Here is a 24462-nt window from a genome sequence, read left to right on the forward strand (position 1 = left end):
GGGGTTTAAAACCCCTTGGGGCCCGGGTTTTTAACCCCCCAAAAAATTTGGGGAAAAAACCCTTTTTTTTTAAAAAAAAAAATTTTTTTTTTGAAAAAATTTTTTTTTAAAAAAAAAGGGGGGGGGTAATTTTTTTTTTTAAAAAAAACCCGGGAAATTTTAAAAAAAAAAAGGGGGTTTCAAGGAAATTTTCCCCCAAAAGGAAATTTTTTAACCAAAAAGGGGGGTTTTTTTTAAAAAAAAAACCCTGATCCCCCGGGGGGGGGGTTTTTAAAAAAAATTTTTTGGGAAACCCCTGGGGGGTTTGGGGTTTTTAAAGGGGGGGGGGGGTTTTTTTCCGGGGGGGGGGAAAAAAAAAATTTTTCTTTCCCCCCGGGGGCCCCAAAAAGGGGAAAAAAAACCGGGGGGCCCTTTTTTAAAGGGGGAACCCCTTTTTGGGGGGGGGGGGGCCCCCCTTTAAATTTTTTTCCCCCCCTTTGGGGGAAAAAAAAAAGAAAAACCCCCCCCCCCCCCAAATTTTAAAAAAGGGGGGGGGGAAAAGGAAAAAAGGGGGGGGGCCCCCGGGGGGCCCCCTTTTTTTGGGGGGGGGAAAAAAAAAAGGGGGGGAAACCCCCCCCCGGGGGGGGTTTTAAAAAGGAAACCCCCCTTTCCCCTTTTTCCCCCTTTAACCTTAAAAAAAAGGGCCCGGGGCCCCGGGTTAAATTTTTTTAAAATTTTTGGGAACCAAAAAAAATTTGGGGCCCCTTTCCCCAAAATTTAATAAATTTTCCCCCCCCAAAATTTAAAAAGGGCCCCCCCCCCAAAAAACCCTTTTTAAAAAAAAGGGGGGAAAACCCCCCCCCAAAAAAAAAAAAAAATTTTTTTAAAAAAAAGGGGGGCCCCCCAAAAATTTTTTTTGGGGGGGTTTTAAATTTAAATTTTTGGGAAAAAGGGAAAAAGGGGGGGGGAAAAACCCCCCCCCAAAAAAAACCCCCCCCTTTTTTTAGAAGGGGGGTTTTAAAAAAACCCAAAACCCCAAAAAAAAAGGGTTTGGGGGGGTTTAAAAACCCGGGGGGGGGGAAAAAAATTGGGTTTTTTGGGGCCCCCGGGGGGGGGGGCCCCCCCCCCCCCCCCAAAAAAAAAAAAACCCCCTTGGGGAAAAAAAAAAGGGGGGGGGGAATTTTTAAGAGGGGGAAAAAAAAAAAATTTAAAAAAATTTTTTGGGGGGGGGAAAAGGGAAAATTTAAACCCCCGGGGAAAAAGGGTTTTTCCCCCCCCCCCAAAAAAAAATTTTCCCCCCCCCGGGGGGGAAAAAAGGGGGGAACCCCTTTAAAAAAAACCCAAAATTTTTTTTTAACCCCCGGGGAAACCCCGGGAAAAAAAAAAAACCCCCCCCAAAGGGGGGGAAAAAACCAAAACCCCAAAAAAAAAAAGCCCCTGGAAACCCCCCCCGGGGCCCCCCCCGGGCCTTTTGGGGAAAAAAACCCCCCCAAGAAAAAAAAAAAATTTTTTCCCCCGGGGCCCCCGAAACCCCGGGGGGGCCCGGGGGGCCCCCCGGGGGGGCCTTTTTTTCCCCAAGCCGGGGAAAAACCCGGGGTTTTTTTCCCAAAATTCCCCCAAACCCCCAAAAAATTTTTTAAATTTTGGGGGCCCCCCAAGATGTCCGCAAAGGATACATCATCCGAGGATGACTTGGGGGACCCTTCCGCATCATCGAGGTCGGTATCCGAGGTGAGAGACTCATCAGGGGAGTCTACGCGCTTCCTCTTGCACTGTTTCTTCCTCGGAGGTTCCTCCGAAAGCATTTCGGAGGGACCTCCAGGAAGAAGGGAACCCCCAATGGTGGTAACCTCAGGCCCAAGGGCTCCGCTGTTGTGAGACAGGGGGATTGCAAAGGAGCCAGTCTCCGTGCCAAGGGAAGGTGGTGGTGAGATGGTAGAAGTGGCCAGAGAGGATTTGGCCAAGGCACTCCTCATGGCCTTGAAGGCGGGACCCCCAGAGTCCTGGGATGGTTCAACCCCCAAGGCCACAACAGCAGTCGGAACTCCCGCAGCCGATGCACCGAGAGGGAGTCTCGGAACCGAAAGGATCGGTCCCGAAGCCTCCCCCCCGGGGCCAACAGAGGAGGTCCGTGTACCGAACCCCGACCCGAAGGGCGGGGTTGGAGTTAGGGTTGGAACCGACCCGACAACCTCCAACGGCTCCACCAACACTGACTCCAATGGCACCGAAGCTGTTGGAGGTGGAAACGAGATAGCAGGATGGGAAACCGTCTCCGGAGCCGACTGGGCTGGAGCCGAGATCAACTTTGCAAAGACCGGAGACTGAAAAAGCCTTTGAAGCACCCTGTCTACATCCGAATCAGACATCCTCGACGACCGAGAAGAGACCGACTGGGTCCGAGTCGACTTCGCCGGCTCCGAAAGACTGGGGGACCGGCTCCGAGGGAGATTCCACTACTACTGCAATTTCCCTCGGAGCCAATGGGGACTTCGGCACCGAAGGGGAAGAGTCTGAGCGGGCAACCCTCATCGGCTCCGAAGGCAGTGGAGCCGATGGAGATGACTCGCCTCTCGATGCCCGAGCTCTCGACTCCGAAGCCAGAGGAGTCGAGGCTGGAGACATCGAGGCAGACCGTTCCGCCCTTGGCTCCGAAGTCCGTGGAGCCGATGGAGAAGCCTGCCGTGACTTTTTAGCTGCTGGATCTGACGGGCTGGTCGGAGCCGAAGATTTTTTCTTCCTTGAAGGGGAAGAAGAAGAAGATAGGGCTTCCTCAAAGGAAGGGGTAATAAGCCCTTTCAAAATTAACTTATTTTTCCTCTCTTGGAGGACGCGAGAGGAAAAAGCGTGGCAAATGCTACAGGATTCCCGGAGGTGCTTCGGGCCCAAACAGTAGACACACAATGAATGGTCATCCGTAATGGACATTTTATAACTACATTTGGAACATTTTTTAAAACCTGATGGTCTATGTTCCTTCGACATGGTTACACACTTCAGACACTTAACTTCAAAAAACTACGCAAAAACTACACAAATGACAGCCTAGACTCTAACTAAAACGCCTAGGATAGGGCAAGGCCCCTCTAACTCAAACGGGAACGCTTACCACAAAAAATACAATTTTACCACATAAAACTTTAAATTCACAGTCCCAACAACAAGTAGCTGTTAAAACAGCTTTTGGGTAAGTTTTAGCACAAAACTAGACAGAAATAACTTCACTAAGAGGCACTTAGCTCAGCCAAGTCCGAGACCACGTCTATGCTTCAGAAGCGGCAAACGAGATCTGGGGAAGCAGTAGTGGTGCATCCTGGGATACGAGGTAACTCGGCCAATAAGAGACTGCGTTCTATTGTATAGCGGCTGAATCGGAGTCGAGGATTGGGTCAGAACCCATCTGTAGAGAATGTAGGCGAGATAGGATCACATTACATCTATATTCAACACCCATTGGTCTTGGGTGATCATGTGTCAATTTTTTGAGAAAAGTGCTAGCTTTCCCCCTAGGGGTGCTGTCAACTGTTGAGAGCTTGGCAGTTGCAGAGGGAAGTCATTGTGACTGTTTCCTATAAGGTTGTGATTTGTCTTTTCCTCCTTTGGGGGCTGAAGCACCCCATTGTTTAGGTCCATAGGAGCCTTGGGGCTGAGATCTGCCTCTTGGGCATCTGTATCTGCCTCTTTGTGGCCTGTCTGACACTGGAAAGGACCAATTTTTTGAAGGCCTGTTCCTGCTAAATCTAGGTGGCTGAACCTGTAAGAAATCTTTCACAGTTTGCATTGACTTTGATTTACCCAACATTTTCTTTTAAACCTCTTCTGCCTTAACACCAAACAAAGTATCATGCTGTAGTGGAGCATCCAATAATTTCATTTTAACATGGTCAGGTAAACTTTGCTCTTTTAACAAAGCATGTCTTCGAATAACTGAGCCTGTAACTACGGCTCTACAAGAAGACTCTGATGAATAAAAACCACATTGCAGAGTATGCTTTCCCACTTGTTCAACTGCATGCAATAAATCCTGCATTTCTTTACTGTCAGGACCTTCTACATTTGTAACCATTTTCTGCTTTAACAATGACATAAGATACTGCTGATATTTAAGCATGTGAAACTGACAGTTTAGAGCTCTTACAGCTAAAGTAGCAGAAGTGTAAACTTTTTTCCCCCATCTGTCCAGAGCTTTGAAATCCCTATCTGAGGGGACAGGATTTTTGGCAGTGGAAGCTTTAACCCCTTTTGGACCCCGAGAAATAGTTTCTGGGTCCGCAGCAGGGTTTTTGTAAAGAAATTTATGAGAGTCAGGGACCCTGTAGTACCTGTCTGGCTTTACTGGTGCAGGGGGTAAAGAATCTGGAGACAGACTGGATTCAGAGAAAAAATCATCAACAATATCAAGCACAGGGGGGGATTGCCAAGGGCCTGTGCTGAGGCAATAGAAGGAAATCTCTGAGCCTTTTCTTGGATTCTGAGTAATCCTGGCTCTCCCAATGGAAATGCTCCCTCATGGTGTGCAGGGTTTCCCCAAAAGAGTAATTCTCAGGTGGTGAGGCAGAAGGAATGGACTCTCCTGCATCAGAGTCCTCATAGGGAGGGAGAGAATAACCCTGGTCAGAGGAAGAATCAGAAGAAATGGAAACCCGATCAGAGGAATCATAATCAGTGTCTTGCCTAGGCCTTTTGTCAGGAGTGGGATGGGAGCCCCTGATTAAAGTAATAAGGTCTTCAGCCATTTTAAGCATCTGTTTTTTAGGCATGGATGACTGTTCTGGAGAATGTTGCACTTGTTTCTTTGTCTTTAAAGGTGTTTTTGATTTTGCCTTTGCTGTAGTAGCTTTAATTGTAAGCTGTGAAGGTCTGAAAACACCCTCAGAAGCCGGTGCCTGCTCAGCGGCTTCAGACCCATCTGAGGGTATATTTTCCGTAGGCCCAATACCTTGAGTTTCCACAGGCCTAGGTGTCTCCACGCGGCTGTCGGTTGTGGCCTGTGGCTCTGAGGTAGCGGGTGTCAGGGGCTGTGAAAGCGCCTCACTAAGAACCGGTGACTGGCCTAGAAGAGGCTTTGTCAGTTTTGGACCTCGGATGCCTGTCTTTTTTTTTGTCTTTGCGTTTTTTTATAAATTCTGGTCATCGGTTGTTCCGACGGCATTACGTCATTAAATCTTCGTCCAAAATAATGTAAAGCAAAATCAAACCGACGTTTAATAGTGCGTTTGTTAAATCTAGCACAAAACTGACAACTAGTGACATCGTGGTCAGGGCCTAGGCAAGGAATGCAGTAAGAGTGGAAGTCCTTATGAGGTATTTGCTTCCCACAAGAAATACAATTATTAACTTTTACTGACATCGGTCTGGAGCAAGAAAAAGTTTCCCCAACGGGGTGCTTAGCTTTACTGAAGAATTCGGTTCTGAAACTCAATTTTGAAAATCTCAGGAGTCGGCCGACCAGCACTTGCGAACTGCTTATGCTTCGGGCACCACGCGGCAAGAAAGATTAAAGAAAATGGCGTCGGTTGTAACTTTTATACCCCTGGCGCACTGACGTCAGGGAAGGAGCGACAGCAACCAACACCAGACCAAGACTTTGGAATTTGGGCCGACTACAGGACGCTTGCCAGCAGGATAACCCAAGTGTAATGACTGCAACAGTGAAACACGATGAACATCTCAAGAGTTTTTGGAGAACTCAAGAAGAAATTCCCTATTAAAATGTTTAGTGTCCTCAAAATCACAGTTATGTACTCACTGACAACTCTGCATCTGTGTCGCCTGTGTTTTGTACTTCTTCAACTGATGGGTCTCTGATCCTACCTCTGCTTCATCTTCAGCCACTTGATAAACATTAGGCTCCATAGGTTGAGTTCCTCCTCACACCCATAATCCCCCAAATACTCCTGAGACACCTCAGGACAAGGTTGCCCTTTATTTAGTTAATCACAATGGAAAATGGAAAACAGCCAGTAGTAATCTCAGAGTTAAAGAACGCATATGGTGAAAAGGTGGGAAACAAGGGATGAATCAGAGAAGGAATACTCAAGTTTCTGCTGTGTGGGCTCCAATCTTAAACATCCCTCAGATCATACCAGGATCCAGACTAAAAGGGAAGGGGGATGGTGAGTGGGAAATTGAGAAAGGATGAAAACAGACAATACAAATGCAGCATTATGACTATAACATCCGATGTTGTCTTTTTGGTCCATTCCTCAGCTGATGAGACAAAGTCCCCAGCTACAGTAATCATGGGTGGTCCTCAATGAAGGTTATTCTAGAACACCACTGGGTCAAAAGCTGCCCTATTTCTTAATAATATATCTAATTTGCAATGACTTATAAAGCTATGAGCAATGGACCATGTAGTAGCTGCACAGATGTCATCTATAGATACTTTAGACCAAAAAGGGGATGATGTGACCATGGACCTGGTGGAGTGTGCTTTAGGATTTTTGGGTAATGACAGGCCTTTGCTCCTGTAAATAAAGTTAATGCAATCAGTGAACCACCTGGCTAGAGTTACTTCTGCCACTGGTGTGCCTAATTTGGCTTTGGAAAAAAAATACAAATAGCTGTTCTGATTTCCTTAAGTCTTTAGTTCTGCGGATATAAGCTCGGAGCTATCTATAAACATCCAATAAATGAAGCATGTACTCTCAATTTTTTGAAAAATTTATGAAAGAAGATTGACAGGTTAACTGACTGATTCAGGCTTGCTTCTGACACTATTTTAGGTATCAAGGAGGAATTAGTCTGAAGTGATACCCTCTCCTTGAGAAAAATAAGGTAAGGTGGCTGAGAAGAAATGCTTGTAGATTGGCTACCAATCTAGATGAGGTAATGGCAATTAGAAACAGTTTTCCAGGGCAAGAATTTCAATTCTGTTTTTGCTGGGGGTTCAAAGGGAAGCTGAATAAGGGCCTGAAGAATTAGAGTAAGGTCCTGTGGAGGAACTAGGATCTTTAATTGGAGGCCGAAGCAGCAAGGCTTTCCACAATCTTAAGGAAGCTAGAGATGAAAGATCCACACCCAGGTGAAAATTTGAGATGGCAGCCAACGGTATCTTGACAGTTGAATAATTAGCCCCATCGTTGAAAATGGAGGCTAGAAAATCCCAGCCAGAATCGATACAGAAAAGGGGTCTAAATATCTCTGATGGGCCCAAGTAGAAAATCTTTTTCATTTACTTTTGATAAATTTTCCTAGTGTGGCTTTTTGAGATATTAGAATGTGGCAAATAGCAGAAGAAAGCCAGAAACTTCTGGCCATCACTGGAAGTGAAGAAACCATAAGATCAATTTGACAGAAAGTATATCTGGGTGAGGCAACCTGGACGGGTGAGACAAATGGCCCTGCACAAGATCCAGCACCCAGGTAGGGTGAACTTGGTGGGGCCACAGGAGGGGGGCAATGAGGATAACCTTACTTTCCCTCTGTAATGCCTTCTGAATAAACTTTGGGATGATAGGAGGGAAGGAGTGTAACAGTCCAGAGGGCCAATCATTAACTACAGTGTCTCTCAGTGACCCCCACCCTCAACCCAGGGGATTGAGGGCAAAGTTCCTGTTGCACTTATCACTGAGGGGAGAAACAAACAAATTGCAGCACGGCTGACACCATCAGTGAAATATCCTTTCTGCAACTCTTGACAGACCCCTTGTTGGGAAGTACGATGGACCTGCTCAGTTTGTCTACCAAGCTGGTTTTCCCAGGAATATGTGTTGCCAAAAGAAAGCAGCCAGGAGAGATTACTCATTGCCAAACACTCACTGCCTCCCTGCAAAGTGGCTAAGATATGGTTCCCCCTTGTCTGCTGATGTACCAAACCACTGACATATTGCCTATCTGAACTGCAGCCACCTCTAAAAGGAGAACATCTTGAAATACCTGCAGTGCCAACAGGACTGCTCTCATTTCTAGGACACTGCTCTGAATACTAGCCTGTCTGGGACCACATGCCTTGGACTGTCCTTTCAAAATAATGCCCCTCACCCCAGCTGGGAGGCATCCATAGTCAATGTAGCCCTGGGAGAGGGAAGAGTGAATGGACGGTCTGGGAAACTTCCTGTGCATGAATCCACCATGTTATGCGTCATTTGCAAGCTCTTGTGATTCATAAGGGACTCAACACCAGTTGTCTTGACTACTGTATTGCTAGAGTCTGCTGCAGTAGTCTCATGTGAAAGTGTGCCAAGGGGACCAGTACTATGGAGACTGCCATCAAACACAACAGTTGAAGAATTAATTTGGCTGGAGGTGAATGAAAAGTAAGGATGTGTAAATTCCTGTTTTCTTAAAAATCTCCAGTCTTGTTTGTGGCAGACTTGACACTTGTGTAAGGGTATCTAGATGGGCTACAATGAACTCCAGAGTTTGAGTTGGATAAAGTTGAGACCTGAAGAGGTTTACAGTAATGCCCAGCTAGGAACAAAGACGGAGCAAGTGATCCCTCGCTTGAGTTAGTAGAGCTTGGCAGTAATCTCCTCTGCTGCAGATGTGTCATCTTCCATTGGAATTCTCCCCTCTCCCATGAGAAGACTTTTCTCCACAGGAGTCTTGGGAAGTACCTTGCGACTTCCTGAACTACAACTTTGTGTTATCTCTCTGGTTATGAGCAAAAGTCCTCTGAGGGTTAGAAAAACAGATTACAATGGCACAGTCTTCCCATCTTGCTTGCTCCTGGACAGAGTGTTTTTCAGCTTGGGGCCGAATAAGATGAATCCATCAAAAGAGGCACTGATGAACAAAGACTTGAAGGGCTTCACAAAGGTGCATCCAGGCATGTCTTTTAATGGTTAAACCTGAATCTGCTGTTCTAGCAGCTTCATCTAAAGCATGAGATATCAGTGTCATAAAAGCAATGTATAAAGACTGTTGAGTGCCAATTGCAAAGAAACATTTTTCTTATCCTCCACAGACATGGACCCAGACAGGGTAGTGAACTGTTTGATCAATTCCCTCTTAAATCTCGTAACGTGTGCTAATGGTAAAGGTCGCCTACACAAACATGCTTCTTGAATTTGTCCAAAGTCCTACATTCCTTATTAGGAGGATGGACAGTGGAGCTCTGTTCCACTAGTTCTTTCCTAGTGGTTGCTGCAAACCACCACAGCATCCACAGGAGGACCGTTACTCCAATGAGCCCTAACTTTGGCTGTGATGAGATACCTGTCCAGGCATTTGGGGATGGGCTCAGCGACATCAGTATCCTTCCAAACCCAGTGGGAGATGAGGTCTACCATATTATCTGCCAGGGGAAATTCCCAAGACCTAGTTGAGCCACGTCTGAAAGCCTAAAGGATCCTGGACTCTTCTTGGGAAGGGAGGGCTTCAGAAAAACAGCATCCTTTCTGTTTCAAAAGCTCAAGTACCTTTACAACTAAAACATCCTCAAGGGGTGATTTGGGGGACCCCTACCCTTCACTGAAGTTACTATCTTTTGTTAGTAACTTTTGTGGAGACTCTAGGTGCCTCCTTTTGAAGTGTCGGCTTTTGAGGAAGCTCTTTAGTTGGAGAATCTGGAGAGGATTCAGAAATGCCAGCAGTATTCTGTATGAGGACATTCTCAAGGCTTGACCACACTGGCTGTCCAAATGAGACAGGATGAAAAGACCAAGCTTCCACAGCTGACTGCTGAGTGTAGGGTGGACCTGAGATGGGTAAGAATGTCTCTTCCATCGAACAGGAGAAGCCTCTCTCCACTTCCTAAAAAGCTGAAGCCAAGGAGGACCTCAGTCTTGCCCCCACTGGATCCGAAGAAGCCTGTGAGGGCCAACATTCAATCCCCCCCAGCAATATCCTCGAAGCAGAGGTCAGAGCCAAGATGACCAGCACCGAAGCTCCAAAAGGAAGAGATGGCTTTAAGAGCACTGGAGTCGATCCTAGCCCCTGGATCCGATGTACATGCTATGGCCCCAAGATCCTTCTGGATCTGAGAAGATTGGAACCATCTGTGTCAGAAAAAGTGCTGGGGTCAAAGAAAGGCCAGGCCTCTCATCCGACACAGACATACTCAGGAGTCTCTGGTCAGAAATATCTAAAACCACCAGACAGATCAGAGTAGGAGTCAAGTAAAAGCTTGGAGTTGTGTGGTAGAAATACTCAATGGTACAGTGGAAGATGGAGATGATACCACACCCAATTAAATCTGAGAAATTTTCTCATCATCCTATCCACATCTGCTTCTCATAAACTCCTGGATGACATGAGGAAAGATGATATTGATTGTGGCTGGGAAGCTCTTTGAGGTGTGTCGTGAAGGAAAAGGGGAATGAAGCCTCAGAGAGATTTGTTCCAGTGAAAATCTGAGTGACTTAGACCTGGACTTAGTTGGATGTGAATGACGGGAGAAATCCCAAGGTCTAGTTTTCATCAGAGTTGAGCCCTTGGAAGTGGATAGATCTGACATCTTAGCAATTTTCTTGGACAAAGCTGAGCTTAAAGTTGTTGAGGGAGGACAGCAATCAGAGGAGCAGCGCCTCGAGTCTTTTGTTTTTTTCCTGCTGCTTCTCTCGAGGATTTCTTGGATGAAGTAGGAGCTCCGGAGCCAGATGAAGTAGAAGACGGGTGAAGACCTCGGAGGATTAACTTACTCTTTCTCTTGTTCAAAGCCCTGTTATTGAAACCAGAACAAATATCACAATTAATGATAAGATGGAGTAGGCCCAAGAAATAAACACATTGAAAATATCTGTCACTGTTTGGAATCTTGTGTATTCAAAGCAGAACACTATTTAAAACTAGTAGGTTTTTCTGACATAGTAGAAAAGGGAGAATACCAATAATGGTAATTATAACTATCTAATTATAGGTAAAGGGAACAGAAACACTAGCAATGGTAACAGATGATGTACAACAGGGTTAGCCACAAAATGTGCATGGGCTTAAGGCCCAAACTCTAACTTCAACAAGAAAGATCACAATCCCCCTCCTAAAACAACAAAGAAAAAAAAAAACTTTTTTTTTTTTTTTTAAATACAGGGTAGGAATAGAAAGGTATTATCCTACAGAAAGGAGAAATAAATAAAACTATAGAGAAAAATAGTAAAAAGCTGCACTTACGTAAATTAACCTGCTCGAGCTAACACTGACCACGTCTTACCACTGAACTGACAAACGAGACCTGATGCATCTCAGTAGTAGTTAGGGGATTATAGGTAAGGGAAGGAGCTTGAGCTACAGAACCTAAAGTCTACTGAATGGCCGAGGACAGAGACTCATCAGTTAAGGAACAGATGAAAAAGATAATATCAGAGCAAATAGTGATACTACACACTGGCAAACATCTCATCTTTGATCCACTGAAAAAGGCACCTTCAAGCAGATGTATTTTTGGTAGTTAGAACCCAATCAATTTTTCCTCAGTCACTAGCACAGCAGCCTATATTCCTTTGGATATGGGCAAAAAGGAAGAAATTTTAAGAAAACAAGTTAAATAACATATATAAAGATAAGGATAAACATCTTTACCATTCATTTGGTGTATATTGCAGGTCCCAGAAGACTGTGTTTGTCTCGCTCATCATTTGTTAACCCTAAGCCTGTCCAGCCTGCTGGCACTTAAGCTTTTTATAATATCCCTTAAAAGCTGCATCTCTGACAGAAACCTAAAATCAAAATAAAGGCCTTTGCAGCAGCATCCAGGTCATGACAACATGTTCAATACAGTACCTAATTATTTTATTCAGACTCAAGAATCCAGTGCCAAAGGACAAAAAAACAAAGTTTATTGCAAAGCTTTCGGGTCACAAACATCCTTCCTCAGTGCTACTATCATGAAATTAAAAATACAACATTTAAATAGGAGTTCTTAAAAAACACATGATTACAGCCAGCCTATCACAGAATAATAATGATACCCCATATTACAATATGCACTTTGTAACAATGCATATGTATATACAAAAAAGTTATATAAAATCATTTAAAAATTCATATATAAATATATATGCACATACCATACACATATATATACATATATATATATATATAAACATACACATAAAACTATAAGTTTTCTGCCATTTTTTTTTTTTTTTACTAAAATGGGCTTCAAGCTAACAACATTATTTGAACCAGGTAAAGAACCTGTAACCTAACTATCCACTCGTACTCTAAGTTCAACAATATTGTTTATGTTACCACCCCTATAACTAACATATACTGCATCAATAACTCTGAATTTAAATTGATGTTCTTGACATTTTTCAGAAATGTGTTTACTTAATGCATTAGTTTTGATGTTTCTTCTAATTTCATGCTTATGTTCAACTATACGTGCTCTTAATTTCTCTATAGTTTTTCTGACATTGAATGATGAACATGAAGTAAAAGTAGCTAAGTACACAACATTAGTAGTATTACAATTTGCTGAACAATCTAACATATATTCTTTATTAAGTTGTGGGGTACTTAAAAATGTTATTCTCTATATAAATATCCATACAACAACTGCAGTTTAGATATTTTGTAGTACCTGGTTTACTAAAAAAGTACAGTTGTGTACCTACCATAAATGTAGATGTTTGAGTGTATTCACTGTTGCAGTCATTACATTTGGGTTATCCTGCTGGCAGGCTACCCGCAGTTGGCCCGAGTTCCAAAGTCTAGGTCCGACATCAGTTGCTGCCGCCTCTTCCCTGACATGAGTGCGCCAGGGTTATAAAAGATGCAACCAACACCATTTTCTTCAGTTTTTCTTGCCCCAGATGTCAGGTGCCACCAAATAGGAAAGGCTGGAAAAAATTATGCCAAAAAACATGCATGTACTAAAATAAACATTTCCTTCATCTACAAGCATATACATCACATAGGTTGTAGAGAGTTGAGAAGTACCGAAAGGTCCCAGCAATGAAAAGGGGGATGGTGGGTGGGTAACCTGGACTGCAACAGTGAATACACTCGAACATCTACATTTATGGAAGGTACACAACTGTACCATGTTCATCGTATTTCACTGTTGCAGTCATTACACTTGGGTAGAATCCCAAAGCTGAGGTTGGGTGGCTGGGCCTAAATAGGATTAGGAGAGGCTATCAGAGCCTGCAGAACTGCAGCGGCAAAGCCTGCTCTGGATTTAGAGTAGAGAAGTAAGTGGTAGTGCTTGGTGAAAGTGTGCAGTGAACTCCAGGTTGCAGCTTCTAAAATGTCTTTGGTTGGTACTCCTCTGAGAAAGGCTGCTGAAGTGGCTGCTGCTCAGGTAGAATGTGGCCTTATGCCCTTAGGCACTGATTTGCCATGTTGTGCATAGAAGAAGCAAATGCAGTGTCCTATCCATTTTGAAATTGTCTGCTTTGAGATGGGCTTTCCTTGTGATCCTGCAGCATAAGCTACAAACAGTTGCTCAGTTTTTCTGAAAGCTTTTGTTTTGTCCAAGTAGAATGGTAGCTGTCTGTGTATATCCAAAGTGTGCAGAAGTCTCTCCCCTTTATTCTGGGGATTTGGATAGAAAGTTGGCAAATGAATGGTTTGGTTAAGAGCCACACTGGAAACCACCTTTGGCATAAATGTTGGGTTTGTCCTTAGATAGACCCTGTCCTGATGAAAAATTATGAAAGGTTCCACTGCCATTAATGCCTGTAACTCTGAGACTCTTCTTGCTGAAGTTATTGCTAGGAGCAGAGCAGTTTTCCATGGTAAGAATTTTATATCAGCTTTGTTGGCTGGCTCAAAAGGAGGCAGTGTGAGCTTTTCTAATACAAAATTGAGCTCCCAGGTAGGTACTGGTGCTCTCCTTGGGGGTCTTATGTTTCTTTCCCCTCTGAGGTACTGCCTTAGCAGTGGATGTGAAAAAATAGGAGGTTGCGTATTGTAATGAGGTGAAATGAGAGAGGCATGGATCTTACTAGATGAAAAGGATAGGCCTTTGTCCAGCATCTCAGTTAGGTATTGTAAAATCTGAGGTATATTTGGTACAAGTGGTTCGAGTCCTTGTGCCTGGTTCCAAGCACAGAATCTCTTCCATTTTTCTGCATAAGATTTCCTAGTGCTGGGCCTCCTGGCTTCTAAAATGACATCCATAACAGCTTTAGAGAGAGGTGTGGCCTGAGTGACTCTCTTATCTGCCATGCAGCCAGATTTAAGGTTCTGAGTTGTCTGTGTAGAATCTGATTGTTTTGTTGAGTCAGAAGATGAGGATTTTGAGGTAAAGGCCAGGCTGCGCCTTGAGACAAGCTCTTTCGGAGTGGGTACCAGTGCTGGCGTGGCCAGTCTGGGGCAATCAGGATCATTTTTGGCTTCTCTTGTCTGACTTTTAGGAGTACCTTGGGAAGAAGAGGCAGTGGAGGGAAGGCATAAACTGTCAGGGTTTTCCAGCTGAATGAAAGAGCATCCACTTTCCATGCTTGTGAGTGATAAGTTCTTGTGCAGAATTTCTGTAGTTGGCAGTTGTGAGGGGAGGCAAAAAGATCTATGTCTGGGCGTCCCCATTTCCTTGTTATTATGCTGAAGACCTGTGGATTTAGTTTCCAATCGTGCGGATCCATGAGATTTATGCTTAGTTCGTCTGCCAGTGTATTTTTCTTTCCTGGCAGGAATTGTGCCTGCAGATGTACTTGACAGGTCAGTACTGTGCTCCACAGAGTCATGGCTTGCCTGCAGAGGGGGTAGGAATGTGTGCCCCCTTGCTTTTTTATGTACCACAACTGTGGTGTTGTCCGTCTTTAGTAACAGTTGCCCTGGATGTAGTAGATCCTAGAAGGCTGTCAGGGCATTCTGTACAGCTAGCATCTCTTTTTGATTGATATGAAGATGCATTTCTTTCTTGGGCCACGTGCCCTGAATACATTTTCCTGCAATGTGTGCCTCCCAGGCATAATCTGATGCATCCGTTGTTATTGTCTGCCTGGCTGTGGGTAAGGTGAAGGGCTGTCCCTTGTTGTGGTGACAGGCCCTGGACCACCATCGAAAATCCTGTTGTAGACAGGGAATTATAGTTACTATTGTTTCCAGGCTGTGGCAGTGTTGAGTCCAAACACTTTTTAGATACCATTGCAGTTTCCTCATATGCAGTCTTGCATATGGAATTAGCAGAATGCAGGATGCCATGAATCCCAGGGCCTGCAGAATTTTTCTTGCAGGGAGCTGGGACTTTGTTGCCATCATTTGAAAGTAATGAGTCAGTTGCCTTTGTTTGTCTGGCGTGAGATAAGCCATCTGGGCAGTTGTATTTAAGCTTGCACCCAGGAATATTATCTCTTGAGATGGCACTAGTTTTGATTTATTTTAATTTACTGTGTACCCTAGGCAAATTAATAATCTTTTCAAACGCCAGATGCTTTAGTAGAATGTCCTTGCTCTCTGCTTGAATAAAGCAGTCGTCCAAGTAGGGATATATTTGAATTCCTCTTTGTCTGCAAAATGCGATTACTGGTGCCAGGCATTTTGGGAAGACCCTGGGCGCAGTAGACAAGCCAAAGGGCAGTGCAGAGAATTGGTAATGCATTGAGTCAGCTATGAATCTGAGGTATCTTCTGCAAGATTGTCTGATTGGGACATGCAGGTATGCCTCCTTGAGGTCCAAAGTAACTAGCCAAGCCTTCTTGCCCAGCAAGGGTAGAAGTTGCTGCAGTGTTAACATTTTGAATTTTGGAACATCCAGGAAAGTATTTAGGATTGACAAGTCCAGTATTGGTCTCCAGGCTTTGTCCTTTTTGGGTACCAGGAAGAGTCTTGAGTAAAATCCTTGTCCCTGTTCTTGCTGTGGTACTCTTTGAATAGCTCCCATGTCCATGAGAGCAGCAATTTCCTTTTGTGCCTCTGCCCATTGGTTCTGTGGCAGGTCCGGCATACCTTTTGATTTTGGAAGGGTGTGAAAGAGGAACCTGTAACCCTGAGAAACTATATTCAGTACCCATTTGTCCTGGGTGATTATGTGCCAGCTTTGTGCAAAAAGTGCTAGCTTTCCCCCTAGGGGTGCTGCCAAAAGGTATGTGCTTGACCTTTGTAGAGGAAAGTCATTGGGACTGTTTCAAGTAAGGTTGTAATTTGTCTTCCCCTCTTTTGGGGGCAGAAGCACCCCATTGTTTAAGTCTGTAGGAGCCTTGGGGCTGAGATCTGCCTCTTGGGCATCTGTATCTGCCTCTTTGTGGCCTGTCTGACACCTGAAAGGACCAATTTTTTGAAGGCCAGTTTCTACTAAACCTAGGTGGTTGAACCTGTAAGAAATCCTTTACTGTCTGCATAGATTTTGCTTTATCCTCCATTTTCTTTAACGCCTCTTCTGCCTTAACACTAAACAAAGTATCATGCTGTAGTGGAGCATCCAATAATTTTACTTTAACATGTTCAGGTAAACTTTGTTCTTTCAACCAAGCATGCCTTCGAATGACAGAGCCTGTAACTACGGCTCTGCAAGAAGCCTCTAATGAATCAAAACCACATTGCAGAGTATGCTTTCCCACTTGTTCAGCTGCATGCAATAATTCCTGCATTTCCTTATTGTCAGGATTTTCTGCATTTGTAAGCATTTTCTGTTTTAACAAAGACATGAGGTACTGTTGATATTTAAGCATGTGAAACTGGAAGTTTAAAGCCCTTACAGCTAAAGTAGCAGAAGTGTAAACTTTTTCCCCCATATATCCAGAGCTCTAGAATCCCTATCAGAGGGAGCAAGGTTTTTAGCAGTGGAAGCCTTAATCCCTTTGGGACCCTGAGAAATTGTTTCAGGGTCAGCAACAGGGTTTTTATAAAGAAATTTATGAGAGTCAGGGACCGTGTAATACCTTGTCTGGCTTGACTGGTGCAGGGGGTAAAGAATCAGGAGACAGACTGGATTCGGAGAAAACATCAACAACAATATCAAGCACAGGGGGGATAGCTATGGGCCTGTGCTGAGGTAGTAAAAGAACATCTCTGAGCCTTTTCTTGGATTCTGAATAATCCTGGCTCTCCCAGTAGAAATGTTCCCTCATGGTGTGCAGAGTTTCCCCAAAAGAGTAATCCTCAGGTGAAGAGGCTGAAGGTATAGATTCTTCAGCATCAGAGTCCTCATACGGAGGAAGAGAATAGCCCTGATCTGAAGAGGAATCAGAGGAAATAGAAACCTGGTCAGAGGAATCATAGCCAGTGTCTTGCCTAGGCTTTTTATCAGGAGGGGTTTGGGAACCCCTGATCAAAGTAATTAAGTCTTCGGCCATTTTAAGCATCTGTTTCTTTGGCATAGATGACTGTCCAGGAGAATGCTGTACTTGTTTCCTTGTCTTTAATGGTGTCGTTGACTGTACTTTGGCTGCTGCAGAGGAATTAATAGTAAGCTGTGAAGGTCTAAAAACACCCTCAGAAGCAGACGCCTGTTCAGCGGCTCCGGACTCATCTGAGGGAATATTTTCTGTAGGCCCAATACCTTGAGTATCCAGAGGCCTAGTTGTCTCCACGTGGGAGCCGGATACAGCCTGTGGCTCTGAGGTAGTGGGTGTCGGGGGCCACGAAAGTGCCTCACTGAGAACCGGTGAACCGGCGACTGGCCTAGAAGAGGCTTCATCGGTTTTGGACCTCGGATGCCTGTCCTTTTCCTTGTCTTTGCATTTTTTATGAATTCTGGTCGTCGGTTGTTCCGACGACATTATATAGTTAAACCTTCAGCCAAAGTAATGTAATGCAAAATCAAACCGACGTTTAATAGTGCGTTTGTTAAATCTAGCGCAAAACCGACAACTAGTAACGTCGTGGTCAGGGCCTAGGCACGGAATACAGTAAGAGTGAAAGTCCTTATGAGGTATTTGCTTCCCACAAGAAATACAATTGTTAACTTTTACTGACATCGGTCTGGAGCAAGAAAAAGTTTCCCCAATGGGGTACTTAGCTTTATTGAAGACTTCGGTTCTGAAACTCAATTTCAAAAATCTCAGGAGTCGGCCGACTGGCACTTGCGAACTGCTTCTGCTTCGGGCACCGCACGGCAATAAAGACTGAAGAAAATGGTGTTGGTTGCATCTTTTATACTCCTGGCGCACTGACGTCAGGGAAGAGGCGACAGCAACCGACGCCGGACCTAGACTTTGGAACTCGGGTCGACTGCGGGTAGCCTGCCAGCAGGATAACCCAAGTGTAATGATTGCAACAGTGAAACACGATGAACATCATTTTTTATGCTGCCAATTTGTTTAAAGTCCTTGTAGCACAACCTTCTCTTTAAATTATTTTGATTTCTGTAAGCAAAAAATGGAATTATTTTGATTTCTGTAAGCAAAAAATGGTCTATCACCATAACATTGTTGTAACTCAGGCATTGCCATCAAAATTGTCCAATTTCTTTCTATAATTTTCTTTACTTCAGCAGTTTTTATATTATAAGTAAATACCTTATTTTATCTATTTTGCTCTTCTGTGTTAATAGTACATTAACATTACTATCCAAGAATATAGGTTTAATACTATGTCTTTGATCACAGCCTTCCTCATAAACCTTTCACCTTTCCTAAATCATATCCACTTTCATAAAATTCATGCCTCATATCTTCTGCCTGTTGTCTAAAAATCTCATCTTCTGTATTAAGTCTACTTAATCTAGTCAACTGTGCTCTTAGTACCCTTGTGAATACAAGAGGTACATGCATACTAAAAACATTTTCTTGTTTGACAATGAACCTTACTTGCATTTGGCAGGTATGGTCATGGGTACTCCCAAAACCCAACAACACAGAGCAGGGGATCCAAAACAGGATGCAGGGAACAAAAAACAAAAGGCATAAGTCACTGTAAAGGGCATGGCAAGATTCAAATTAGGAAACAAAAAGCAGTGAATTACTCTGAAGAGCGATGAGGACAAAGAAAAAAAAATACATAAATATGTAGAGAAAAGACATAGCATAATGAAAAAGATCTGGGATCATACTGGTTGGCCTACAACCAGACTTAAAACATTTCCAGGCTTGAGACGTAAATACTAACAGCAGCTTTGTGGGAAGTGGAACATTTCCATCCAGTTGGTGTGCTCCTAAGTAATTCTAAAGCTGAAATCCCTCCTCTCCTGGCCATCTTGCTTGGGCAATGAAATATAAAGTAAAGGGCAAGCCAGACAAAAGGGAAAAACAAGCATCTGTTAAGTGTCAAATGTTGATCTGCACTAATGATGGAATTCAGCATTAATACCGGAAAGTCAGTGACAGAAAACAAATTACAAGGAAGTACACCATACAAACCGTACTGTTAAAAAATATAATAGCCTGTCAAACTTAAAAGACGCAGGAGTTTCATTTACACACATTTCGGGGTCTGTACTTTTGATGTTGTACAAAAACATTTCTAGTGTTCAAGACAGCAATCTATACTCTCAAAAATAAATTCTGATTTCATTTAGATAAATATGCAAAAACAATAATATATTTTAAATGTTAAGTGATAATTTATCAAAGTTATCTGCATTATGTTTACCCATATTACTTTTCTGTGTATATCTCTTGACAAATGCTTCATTTGTAATTGCAAATGCCTACTTTAAGAGACAAAATAAACTGTAAGCATATGCCTGGCAAACTGCTTCTGGCATGCAAATGCTTCTTTTACATTCAGGTAATCACTGGAACCGGAAGATTATTTTTGCTTTCTTCTAACAGGAGCTGGAGTTTTCTCACCCTGGCTTAAAAACTAGACTTTTCATTTTCAATTTTCATTACAGATGTAATCATCAGAAGTTGGGAGGTGGACTAAAAGAAAAAAAGCAAGAAAATGTGCTTTGATTTCTAACCGCTAAGCTTCTGAACAATTCAGAGAAGCTGAATGGAATAAAAGTTGAACTCTTTTCAATGATCAGAAAAAAAACGAATGCATGCTGTGTTCTTATGACTGTCACTGATAGCGACACTATTTCAATAACAGCTATAATTATACCATGAAGACTAATGTGACAGTAAATTAACTGGTCACTTCCAACAGTTTTTCTACAGATTCTTGTACAACTAAAGACCACTTTAATCTTCATCTGGATTTCTACTGTCAATGTTATGGACAACTAATAACGTTTAGATATCCGATTCCATATGCTTTTTAATTAAAAATGTCACTAATTCAGGAGGGAAACAGATATCTAAAATAAAAAAGATCTCCATCTAGATCCATTTTGAGAAATTCTGACATCATCTTCGATTCCTTCTACTTCTCTAATAAGGATAATGAATCCACTAAAACCTCACCCAGCCCAAAAAGGCTAACTGATGGTTCCTAGATCACCTCTTTAGATACAAACAAGGGTATATAAAGTACAAGAATCATGGACATGGGCAGGGCCACAATCAAACTGAAGAGGGCACAAGACAATTGAACTCTGATAATTTACTGGTTAATCTAAGAGAAAAAGAGCTTAATTCAAACGTTGTCATTACTAAATAAAGGTTTAAATGCTGTGTCACTATCAAACAGTAATGGATACAATGCGATTTAGCAGATTATTATATCAGAAATGTTCTTGTCATAGAGATGCTAGGGATTTTGATTAAAGGCAGCAGTGTGGATTCACCAACTCTAATTTTCAACCATTATCTCCCTACAGTGAAGGTTTTTGAAAAGTCTGTTAAGGAGTTAAATTCACTGGTGAGTCTTTTGTGAACTTTGGCTCTAACTTAAAATGGGCTTAAAACAGGCTTTATGAGAACTAAAGAATTATTCTATCACTGTTATTATACAAACTGACAAGGGTGGTGCTACAGCAATCTGGAACTGGGCAAAATATGATACAGAAGCATTAAAGCAATTAAATGAGACCAGATTCAACATGACAATCCAGTTAAACCTACAACAAATTTTATAAGGGTCATATACATCAATTTGTGACTACATCAGTTAATGAATGGATTATGACTGGATCACTCCTATATAAAGCTGAGAGTGGTTGAAATCTAGCAACCAATGGTTCTACCTTTTAACTAAAATACAAAAATGGGTCACACTATGTCATGTGTCTGGTAGAGGCTAATTAATAATCATGCTGTAAAATACTGTCTGAGAGTAAACTGTACCGGGATGCCTTTGAAAAGTTTTTACAGGCATTGTTACTACATGTATTAAAAAAGAATACTTTTTTTTTATTCTAGTAACTTGTTACTTAAAATTTAAGGGCACAGTGACGGGCACAAAATTTGTTCCCACGTGTAATGATTTATTTAGGCGTACTACAAGTGCTCTCATGCTGATAAAGTATGACACACTTGCTGCCACCTGCTCGAAAATGCAAGTGTCATAATTCCCTCTAGCCAGATTTTACTTAACTACTCCCCTCACCTCACGCTATAGAACTGCATATCCATACCAAAGACCTAGCGCTAACCTTAAAACACCTATCCAGTTCCTAACCAGAATCCTCAATCCGAAACCCTAAAACTCTACTCCTCCTCCCTAACCTTGATCATTTCCTAAACCTAAGACTCCAGTCTCCCTCCCTAGCCCTAAACTCCCTGATCACTCCCTAAACCTAAACGTCCCTCACTAACCTCAAAACTCCACTCCTGCTCCTTAACCCTAAATCTCCTTCTCGATCGCTGCCATAATCCGCATTCCCCTCACTCCATCTTCACAGCTACCATACGTACCTTACTCAAGCTTGGAATAATGTGTTCTGCCAATGTGCTGCAGCTGCTTGCCTGATTTGATATTTGAGTTTGAGAGCAAGCAGCAGCCTGTGTAAGCAACAAGAAGTTCAAGACCCTGGATTCAAGACAGTGTCTTCATGCGCTTGTAGCAGAACTAATTTATATATGGGTTTTCAGGACATTAGGTGAGATATATATATATATATATATATACACACACACACACATATATATATATATATATATATATATATATATATATATATATATATATATGTGTGTGTGTGTGTGTGTGTTATATAAAAAATGTAGAAAAAATAGATTTTTTTCCAATTATTGCGATGTGGCTTAGGTTTCCTGTCAACTGTTGGCTGCTGTGGAGAGGTGATCTTAAGGAGTTGTCATGGACACAGTTTGTGAAATACCTCTGTAATAACAATTTCGGTAACAATTCAAGGAAACAAAACACCACTGTAGAATCACGAACCTCCACTTTTGATGACCAAACACAATTCAAAACTGATGAAAAGACCGTAGGTTCAAATAAAACCATAAAATACAAGTTAAGCGCTTTCACCCAGGAATCGCCTGAGCTTTATCAGAACAATTAATGCTTAAAATAGTCACCCTTTTTATACTGCTCATACATATTTCCCCCAATAGCATCATATCATTAATATTAATTGACATGATGTCACAGAGTTCAAATTCTAAAAACTCTCATTCCATAATTTTAAATTATTTATCTAGTTAAATCTCCTTACCTAAAATACACTAAAAATGTGCAATCATGCCTACAGGCACAACCTTTACATACATATTAACATTTCTTGTTAATCAAAATATATTCATTATAATACAGTTGCAGATTTCTGCTACAAATTAATGTGGACTTCAGTGTATTATAGCTTTGCTGTCCTTAACTTAAGGACACTATTAATACTTAAGTGGTCATTTAACCCTAGTATTCTTGTTGCATCCAGTTTTAGTTGCCAGTATAGCTCTTTATATTCCAACAGGGCTGCCCACAATCCACCCCTTAGGCCCTGTTTCACTTGTTCTAAAACACAGAACTTAAATCTACTATCTATACATTCCTTTTGGTGCCTATACAATGCATTAGTGTCCTTCTGTACTTGAACCTCGTACATGTGTTCATATATACATCTTCTCAAGGGTCTCTCTGTCTTGCCTATATAGAAGCTGGTACATTTTTCACAAATACTAATGTATACCACACTCTCTTGCTATTGCAATTAAAATGTTCCCTAGCCTTCATTTCGAAATTCCTAGCAGGGTGATTTATGCTATCTTGTTCCAAAATATTTCCACATTGGTTGCAAAACACGCATTTATATGTACCTGGCCTCTTCTGAGACCTCTCTATCCCATTCCCTGTATTCTGACATTCAAGCATTCCTTTCATATTCATGTCTCTTTTCTTGATAAAGGTGGGCATCAGGGGAATATATTTACTGATCTCAGGGTTGGTAGTCAATACCTTCTAATATCACTTAATAATATTCTCAACATCAGTTGAGAAAGCGGTGTGTGTATGAATAAACGCCAGATCATAAGAGGCTGCCAATTCATCTTTTTTGCCATTAGCAATGACCATCTCCTTCCCTAAAATCGGTTTATATTTCCCCCTTCTGTCTTTCTTCACCTCTCTCATGGACTGGTTTATCAAGGAAAAGGGATACCCTCTTTCTTTAAAAAATGTTTTCATTAAATTAATTTCCTCTAGAAATATGGTCTTCTCGCTGCACATTCTGGAGGCCTTGATCAACTGACCTTTGACTATGCCTTTTTTCTGGATGTAGGGATGTTCACTGTCATAGTGTAGATAAGCATTAGAATGAGTGGGTTTCCTATATACTCTTGACTGGAATTTATTTTTTTAAATCCTTATATATAGTTACGTCCAAGTAATTAATGCTTTCTTTGGATGAATTAGATGTAAATTTCAAAAAAGGAGTCGTACTGCCAATACACTCCACAAACTGGTCTAACTGTAAATCTGAACCCTTCCAAAACAGATAAATGTCATCCAAAAATCTAGTATACAATACTATATTTTGGTACCATGTTTCAAATATGTAGTTTTCTCCTACTAATATAAAACTAAATTGGCATACAAGGGGGGTGCATGCAGCCCCCATAACAACTCCTTTTTCTTGTTTGTAATGTTCACCACAAAAATACATGTAGTTGTTCCTTAATACTGTCTCGATAAATTCCAGTATTAGGTTCATCTGCTCATTACTTAAATAGTTACAATCTAACAGGACGCATTGTGTGTGTGTTATATAAAAAATGTAGAAATAAAAACATTTTTTTCCAATTACTGTGACGTGGCTTAGGTTTCCTGTCAACTGTTGGCTGCTGTGGAGAGGGGATCTTAAGGAGTTGTCATGGTTTGTGAAATACCTCTGTAATAACAATTTCAGCAACTTTTAAATGCAGCCTCCACACTACTGATTTTTTTGGATATTTATGAGACCAAATCGGATAGGTCAGTTAAAACAATTTTGTTCCAGAAACCTTCCACAAGAAATGTACTATTATGTGTCAATAGTTGCTAAACCAGGTTCATTATCAAAACCATTCTCTCCTCACAGTTTTAATGGATTTGTAGAATATGTAATCATAACCAACTATAACCAAGCAATCTGAAAAGCTTCTGAACAAATTTCTCAGCAAAGTATATGACTATCAACAAGGTTTGGTAGCTACAAAAAAAGCTGGAGATAAACCTAGGCAAGCCTTGCTATCCTATAAAACCAGACAACCAAAATATAACATAACTGGTCTTTGATTTGTTGCAACATTTGGACTAAAACATATAAAATCAATAGCATTATTAATATATTTTGTCCTTAACAGCTGATATGTTTTTCTCCTCCATTACCATCTAGGTATAATTTTGCATTTAGGAGGGAAAGATATGCCACCCAAAAGCTTTCAT

General features: G+C 42.0%; 1 protein-coding gene across 1 annotated transcript in view; it reads right to left on the reverse strand.

Annotated features, from left to right (window-relative positions):
- WDR44 (WD repeat domain 44) overlaps nucleotides 1-24462 on the reverse strand; it is a 1972396-nt gene that overhangs the window by 614189 nt on the left and 1333745 nt on the right. The window contains 1 exon segment of the mRNA XM_044057470.1: nucleotides 19658-19706. Coding sequence (XP_043913405.1) covers nucleotides 19658-19706 — 49 coding nt within the window.

This window comes from Protopterus annectens, chromosome 15.part0 (genome assembly GCF_019279795.1).
Source record: "Protopterus annectens isolate FY-2018-M chromosome 15.part0, PAN1.0, whole genome shotgun sequence".
Lineage (NCBI taxonomy): Eukaryota > Metazoa > Chordata > Ceratodontiformes > Protopteridae > Protopterus > Protopterus annectens.